The 8,140-nt window shown below is 40.9% G+C and overlaps 1 protein-coding gene across 1 annotated transcript in view; it reads left to right on the top strand.

Annotated features, from left to right (window-relative positions):
• Nucleotides 1-276: 276 nt before the first annotated feature.
• LTK (leukocyte receptor tyrosine kinase) overlaps nt 277-8,140 on the top strand; it is an 83,167-nt gene continuing 75,303 nt past the window's right edge. The window contains exon 1 of the mRNA XM_085224781.1: nt 277-433. Within this exon, the coding sequence (XP_085080907.1) occupies nt 385-433 (49 nt within the window). The 5' untranslated portion in view covers nt 277-384. The remainder of the gene's footprint in view (nt 434-8,140) is intronic.

Genomic DNA, 8,140 nt, shown 5'->3' with positions numbered 1-8,140 from the left:
TCTGCGATCTTCAGTACAACTGAGTTCGGTCCCGATGTGGACCTTTGTGTGTCACAGAGGCAGCTTCAGGAGAAGACTAAGAAGGGGTAACAGCCCAATGCGATGCTGAATTCAGCTTTTCTTAGTGAATACTAATGCCTGTCCAGAGCAACCTCCTTGTGGATTTGCTGATCGTGCAGGAGCGGCATGCAAAAAAGGAGGAGGAGTGAAAGGGAGGGTGGAAGAAAGCGAGGGCTCTAGGACCCATGCGAGCCTTCGTGAGCAGGAGGTGGGAATTCTTCTCCGAGGCAGCCCGAGCCCAACCTCAGTGCTCCAGCGGAGCCCGCAGCAAGTCGGGCACGGCCCCTGCCCGCCCCAGCCCCGAGCGCCCGGCCCCGCTCAGCCATGAGCCCCGCTGCCCCAGCACCGCTGCTGCTCTGGGCCGCCGCCGTGGGTGAGTAACTTGCTCTTTTTGCCCCCGCGACCCGTGGTACCAACTCCCTCTTCTCCCCACGGGGGACTCTGACTTATTTCTTTGCCCATTCTCTTCTACCTTTAAAAACAGTAAAGCGTTATTTTCAGAACGCTGTGGAAGTAAGAGGTGGGGAGGAAAATAATGGTGTCAAACATATATTAAGTGTGTGATGTGGGAAGATAAATCTTGGTGGTTATTGATTCTAAGTAAATTTTGTTCACTGAAATGAATAGGTGATCTGGAGTTTAATAAGGACTTGAGCTGACTGAGGCTGTTACACTGGAGATAGGTTCTGTCATTGTACAATGGTTCAGCATAACATTAACAGCTATCCCCCAGTACCGTTTCGACTCTGTGACTACAGGATTGCTTTCTTTGGGACTGTGCTCTAAAGATGGGGGAAAGTAATGCTCCTGGAATAGAAAAGGTTGCTTAAGGGAAGAGGTAAATTTGTAAAAGATGTTTTGTCCATCGAGAAGAGATGAGGATGGATAAAGGGAAAAAATGCAATCCAGACTATAAAAGACAGAGTTATGAGCTCCTACCTAGATAGTTGTGCTCAGGCTGAGTTTTGAAAGGAATCTTTGTGCTGCTCTATTTGTCGGTCAGCTTTGGTTCTGAAACACAGCAAGAGGAGTGAAATCAGTGTAGGAGAAGAGGAAGGAGATATTAGGAGGGAAGCAGCAGTAACAGGAGAGAAGTTGGAAAGTGGTAGAATGCACATAAATGACAATGGAAGAAAGAAGGCAGGAGTGGAACATATGCACTGTGGTAAAAAATTTGTATTGTGAAAACTAGGAGAGAAAAATCTGCAAATCCTTACCAGGACATACTGAACTTCCCAGAGAATGAGGTTACAATAGTAAGCCCAGTGCAGAGAGAGGAACATCATGTTGATCCCTGGAGTAGGATCAGGAGATACTTCTGTGTTTTTCAGTGCAACAAATCATATTAATTCCAGGCAGTGGAGAAGATGAGGCAAACAGGTTGTTCAGAGCTACAGCTTGCTCTTGCTAGTGCAGTAAGGATTTCTCTATTTTGTGCTAAATGCTGTGCATGTATGTAATTTTTATTTTATTTTATTTTAATTTTATTTTTATATGAAGATATGCTGGGACATCAGTTTTTTTAAGCAGGTTTCACCATTTAGTTCTAGTTACAAGTGAGTGCCAAGACATAGCTTAGAGTCTTTGATTTCAGGCTTTTTCTCTCCTGTTACTTCCATGGGGAGGAGAGAGCTTTATCATCGAAAGGACCCAGGGAAAGTACATTCCATGTAAGCAGAGCTGTCTCCCCCCACAGCCTCTGCTCATATGCCGTGCTATTTCACCGTGCTAAGTGTGATCCACATGTTTTTAGTGTAGTGACTTTCAACATGTGAATAAGGTTAGCATAAGGAGTAGTCATTATACTTGCTTTATCTCCAAGTCAGTCATTTGAAGCATGGTTGTATTAGAGCAGAGATTAATTTTTAAGAAAAAAAAATAGAGAAAAGGTGCATTTCAAAAAGTGCAAGTAAAGAGCTAAAGAAAAACAAATGTACATTTTGCAATTTCTGTCCAGTCATCTGCCAAAAACATCTCAATCACCAGAGGAGAGGCTTGAATGCATGAGTATTTAGCTGCTAGCCTGATCTTCACTTGAGAGTGGCTCATCTCACTGGATATTATGGTCAGTTCTAAGGCTCTGCAGGTAATGATTTTTGAAACCACTTCTGTTTCCACTGAGGAAGCTTTCCCAGATCAGATTTGTAGAGTGGCTTTATATTTCCTTCTTTCTTTGGAAAGCCTACAGCCCTGGTAATGAGGGAATTTATAGGTCTGCTTTTCTCTGTTTTGTTTTACTGGCTGCCATATGTCTTTCTGATGAGCTTTTAGGGTAATGTAAGAGTTCAAATCCACTGAAAATTTTAGACAGGCTGTAACACGGGAAGAGGTCAGAACTCATTTGGATGAGTAAAAATCAAGACTCTGCAAGAACATACAGAAAGTTAGAGAAAACAGAAAAAAACGGAAACAAAACCAGACACCTCAGCCAACCAAGAACACAATGAACAGAAAAGGATTCAGTGTACCAATGTGCATTGGTCAATGTCAGGGCAACTTCACAGTCATTCTGAGGCTGAGATAGGACTCTAACCTCTGGTCTTGGAAAGTGGCATGGAAGTAAGTAAACAAAGTCACCACATGAATTGTTTTGTCTTCATAGAGACTGATTCTCCTTTGATTACCTGAGCTTGATGGAAGGGGGAAGTCAGTCCTCATCTCTGTAAAACAAACAAACAAAAAACAACAACAACAAAAACAACAGGGTTGTACTTGGCCAGATGGTGTGCTCTTGCTTCTGGGTGTGGATTGCAAGCTATTTGCAAAATTACAGCATGATATATGCTTCTGGCAAATCTCAAACCCCATACTGAAGTGTACTCAGGTTATGTCATTGGCTCAGAACTTCAGCTATTGGATCATAACCACAGATCCTCAGATAATATTAGTAGAGGCATTTTGTCCAGTTACTCTTTGTATAGCCCTTTCTAATAGTTGTATTAGAGCTGTCAGAGGACAGGATGTTTTATGTTTAATTTCAGCCTGGAAAGCAGTTGTAGTTATGGGAAGGCTGACAGGCTGGTTGAGGAGTAAGGTGGTCAGCACAGTTAAGAGGTGTGAGTGTGTTATCATGTATCAGCGTGGCAGAGCTGAATGCTCCATTCCCGGCTCCTACTTGACCCTTGCATTTATCCTGCAAATTCTTTTCAGAAATCCAGAAAATTCTCTCCCCCTCCCCATGGGTCTCCCTACTTCTTAAAACTGAGCTTGTCTGTTTTATATATTGTGTACAAGCTGGTTTAAGTTTAGTAAATCCACACATGAATGAACATACTATACAGGAATACTTCATTTTGTCATAAACCAGCTGAGAACAGATTTATGGATCTTAAAATAAACCTTTACTGACTTGAGTATTCCTTTCAGTAGAGAAGATCATGGCTTGAGTGGAAGAGGGCTGCATTTTCTTCTGCTTCTTTGTTTCTTTGCTGCTTTTTTCTTTTACTTGTGCCTATCTCTGCTGCGTTAAAGTAGCATACAGTTACTGTCATACTTTCAGTATTTTCATTAAGGTAGGTCCAGATTAGCATCAAATGATCCTTGAAATTTAACTTGGGAGATAACTTCATGGCTCTTTATTATGCAAATGAAAGTGTATCTACAGATGCTGTGCCCAGTCTAGATATTCAATTCAAGCAATTCTGTCACTGAAATTCAAGCATCGAAATAAAAAAGAGTTATTTTGAAGTCACAAACATTACAATGGGTTAAGGACCCTTTAAAATACAAATGAAATGTGAAAAATGATAGGATACAGATGAGAGTCCAGTGGTAAGGGAGCACGTGAAGACAAGCACTGGAGATTTGTAAACTGTGTCAAGAGAAAGGACTGAAGTGAAAGAGGAAGAAGTCTTGTAGTGAGATGTGTGTACTGCTACTTTAAAGATGAACATAGTGTCTTGTGATTGGCAATAGAATTCTGTCAGAATTACCGTAACTTCACAGTTTTTAATTGGTCTATACCATCAAAGTTAGAGAAAAGGAAGCCTCAGTTCAGTGATATTTCAAAAGCATTCCTCTCCCACCTCCAGAGCTCGTATAGCAGATACAGAGGCCCATGTCTTCAGCCTGTTTGTGTGGTTGAGTGTATGTGCTGGTGGTGCTAGTGTGTAAAAGTGCACCTATGGTGTACATGCGACTAGAGTGGAGACACTTCTTATTCTTGAATTAATTTCAGTGAAAAATGCTGACATGGTAAGACTAAAATATCTTATAAAATGATCTGTGTTTTGAGCTGTTGTGTATACATGTTTTGTGTGTGCACAAGTGAGTGCATGTTAAGGAATTTCAAGTGAGTCAAACTGTTTTCATGGATTTTGAATTTAAATTTTTATTTAAATAAGCCTTTTATTTAAAAATCTGGAACCTTTATTTTTAAAAATGAACACACAATTTAATATTACATGTTTAGTTTTGAATTGAAATACTGTAGTTCAGCACTCCCTGAAATGGGCAGTTTGTAGATTAATAAAACACTTGAAAAATTTTCAGATCGACCTATGAAGGTTTTGATTTCTTTTCTAATTCTTTGGGTTTGCCAGTAACTTGAAACATCCAGTATTAAAGCTGCTCAGTTATCTTGGAATAGCACATAGCGATTTGTACCTGGATTTGTATGTGCAAGTTGTCCTCAGGCTGGTGTTCATTGCTGCATATAGACGCAGGGGCTGAATCAAATTCCTCAGAAATATAAAGGAACAAAGATAACCTAAATTTTTTTGCAAACCACTAGTGAAAGCAGAAGCACAAAGCAGTTGCTGAGAAGAGAGGCAGGTGAGCTCTTTTCAGAAATAAATGGAGAGGAAGGAATTCATGGAGTTCTTAGTTAATGCAAATTGATAGATCTCTATGTGAGCACAGTTGCAGCAGTAGAACATCTTGCCTTCTGTGTCTGGAGACTTTTATCTGAGATTCTTACAAGTAAGCATGATTTCTGTACTGAATGCTTAAATCAGAGGAGGAAAATAATGACATTAATTATGTTAATTAATTGGATCAAGCTTATAGTCTTTTCCTGTCTCTCAGCATCAGTTCTTCCTCTCACAATTCCTCTTCCTCTCATTCCAATGTAATTGCTCTACTGCTTCACTCCTCTCCTGGAGTATAATAAACCCAGTGCTTTGATGTGGCTTGCCATCAGCAGGGCCCACGTATCTGTGCACGTAAAGATGACACCCATGGCAGTCATGAGAGCAAGCCAGCTCAGAGAAGTGGTGAGCTGAGGTGTTTGATGAGAGATGAGTTACAGCTGGTCTGACAAAAGGGCTGAGTGAATAGGGAGAAGTGAGATCTTGTGTAAGAGGTTACAGATGACGCCAGTGTGTTGTGTGTGCACAGCAGCACTTCTTATTTGCCTCTTGTGTGGTTCAGATTGTGCCTTATTCAGCAACTTTAGAGGTCAGAGCATCTGTGTCTGGAGGGTGCCAGGTTCCTTCCTTTTTAGGCCTGATGTGCAGAAGGGGAGATCAACCTATAGGACCTTTGCAGTGGAGCAAATGGAGATTAGCATCAGGATCTGCCCAGGTTTTGAATGGCCTGAAAGACTGCAGCTCCCAAGCCAGTGGCAGCATCTCCCTGAAGCATTTTGCATCCCTGAGATATGCCATATCTAAGAGCTTTTCTTGAGCTGCTGTACATCCACAGTGCTGCTGCACCTGCACAGTGCTGCTGCTTCTAGCATATATGATACCAGCACAATTGATGGGCTTTTGAGAAATAATGAAAACAAAGAGGTGTGAAAGGAAGCCATTCAGTCAACTAGGAAAGACAGCTCTGTCAATATACACTGAGGAAATAACTCAGAATTTTAGTGAGACGTTCACCCACAGGCCAGGTTTTATTTCTTTAGGATTTCAGTTTGTTTTTCACTGTGTGCTCCTTAAGATAAAGCTGGCTGGGAAAATGTAAAATTTTACATGATTGTATGTATTCTGTACATACATATGTACAGTATTTCCTTCCACTTGTCAATGCAAAACTTGTTAAAGTTTCTAACTGGCTTTACAAGAAATTCCTTGAGAATAGCATTGTCTAAGTTTAAAAAAAGAAGAAAGAGACACCTATTGATGTATCAGCTTATCAAAGATGAAGGTAGTTGGGAAAGAGTGTAAAGTATAGAATAAAAAGATGAAGTCTTTCCAGAAAGCACAGATGTATCCTTGCAACTCATTTTAACTTTGCCCTTTCTGATGGGAGAGCCATGTCTGTTAATAAGACATCACAGATTTTCAGCTAATTGGTTTCTGAAATCCCAAAAGCTTTGGCAAATTAGCCAAGAATTATGTATTTATTCGTACATTTCAGTTGCTCACTTAGGGCTTTTCTTATTCAGTGTGTATTACAGCATGTGCTTGGGTATATAGACAGCCAAATTTTCTTGCGTTAAAACCTCTCCACTTTGTCTGTACTTCTAGGGATATACATTTATATATTCAAAATATAGGAGTGATAAAGCAATTGAGTGACAGACATTCTAGGCAGTGAAATGGAGGGACGTGGTAGTGATTTGGAGCACAGAAGAAAGTACAGAAGCAAGAAGCGTCTGTTCCTGCATTGTCATAATAAGTTTTTGTACTATCCAGGAGCCAAATGAAACCCAAACTGGAACTTTTTCCCCTTGAATCAGAACCAACCCAATTCCTGAATTCTTATTAGAACCTACATATGAAATGAACCTAACACATTCCTGGTTCAGATTCACAGTTCACTGAAACCCTGCTTCCTACAGCGGAGATGCTATCAGCACAGGAGCAACCTCAAACTCAGTGAGGCTCTGGACAATTTTGCACCCAGCTTCCTCCTCTCTGCCTCGCCACAGGGCCCTCACAATCTCCTATATCCACATGGCAATGCAGAGTTGGTTCAAATCACTCTGCAGATGTGACCTGGACCTTTCCCAGTATGCTGAGGGTGAACTCTGAGTGCTCTGCTAGGAGGTGATGGGCAGTATTTTGGATTCAAACTGTCCCAAGATTGCTCTGTAAATATCTGCTGGACCCCTCAGCTGGCTTTGGCAGTTGTGCCATTACTCCTGCTCGTGTAGATGTGCTTGTGTATTTCTGTACTGTTATATGTGCAGGAAAGAAAAGACTTGAGGAGCTTAACTCCTGCTTCTCTGCTGCAGGGCAGTGATTCCTTGTTCCCCTCATAGCTGTTGGCCCTAAGGAGGCAGGAGGAAGCCGTGGGTATGTGGAGAGGACAGGAAAAGTTCAGGGTGAGCAGGAAGCAGGAGGTAAGAGCTCTCTTCTGGAGGAGATGGTGAGCCTAACCAGAGTGGTCTGGCATTACCAGAGTGGTCTGGCATTACCAAAGCAAGTTGGTTAGCAGCTGTCAGCCTGAATTAAGTAATCTCAAGCAAATCTGAATTCAAAGCGGAACCGAACTAAAAAATGATTTGCCTCATTGTGTAGTTCATTTGATGATCTTGCAGAACCTGGTGCCCTTCACTAATGGTTTAGGTACGTAAGGAGTCTAAATGATTATTCTTAGGCACTTCTAATACCTTGTATGTCATGATCTTTTGGAGATTTCTGTTTTCGTTGCATTTAACTATAATTTTCATTTTCTGAGTATCTGCTGTTTGTATTTTTTTTTCTTACTGGACTCTAAGTCATTAATACGTATTTGCCAATTTCACTTCAGCTAAGGGTAGACTAATACGAAATTTCCTTGGCCTTTAACATCTTTTTGGAGTTTGCTGCATGACTTTTGGTGTGTACTGGATATATGCTGGAATCCAGATTTCTTTACATTAGCAACACTTTTAAAGTCTGTAATTCACAACAGGAGCATTTTGTGTGTTTACAGTCTCTACAGGAGCCTGAATAACATTTAAAATCTCTGAAAGAAGCTTTCTTTAACCCCGTGTAGGCTAGCAATTCATCCTAGGTTTTTAATGAGACAGTAAACTTTCTAATTCTTATAAGCTCTAATATTGGAGACTAAGTATATTGATCAGAGAATACCAACTATTGCCTTTTTTGGTTTTTTTTCCAAGTTTCCTGAAGTCCCACATGCCTTCTGCCCTTTCAAGATCTGTCAAGCTATTAGCAGAGTTTGAACTTTTTCAGAGTTTGACAGA

Source organism: Meleagris gallopavo, chromosome 5 (genome assembly GCF_905368555.1).
Source record: "Meleagris gallopavo chromosome 5, MGAL_WU_HG_1.1, whole genome shotgun sequence".
NCBI classification, from domain to species: Eukaryota; Metazoa; Chordata; class Aves; order Galliformes; family Phasianidae; genus Meleagris; species Meleagris gallopavo.
Note: the sequence above shows the minus strand (reverse complement) of the source record. Positions and strands in the feature narration are given on the sequence as shown.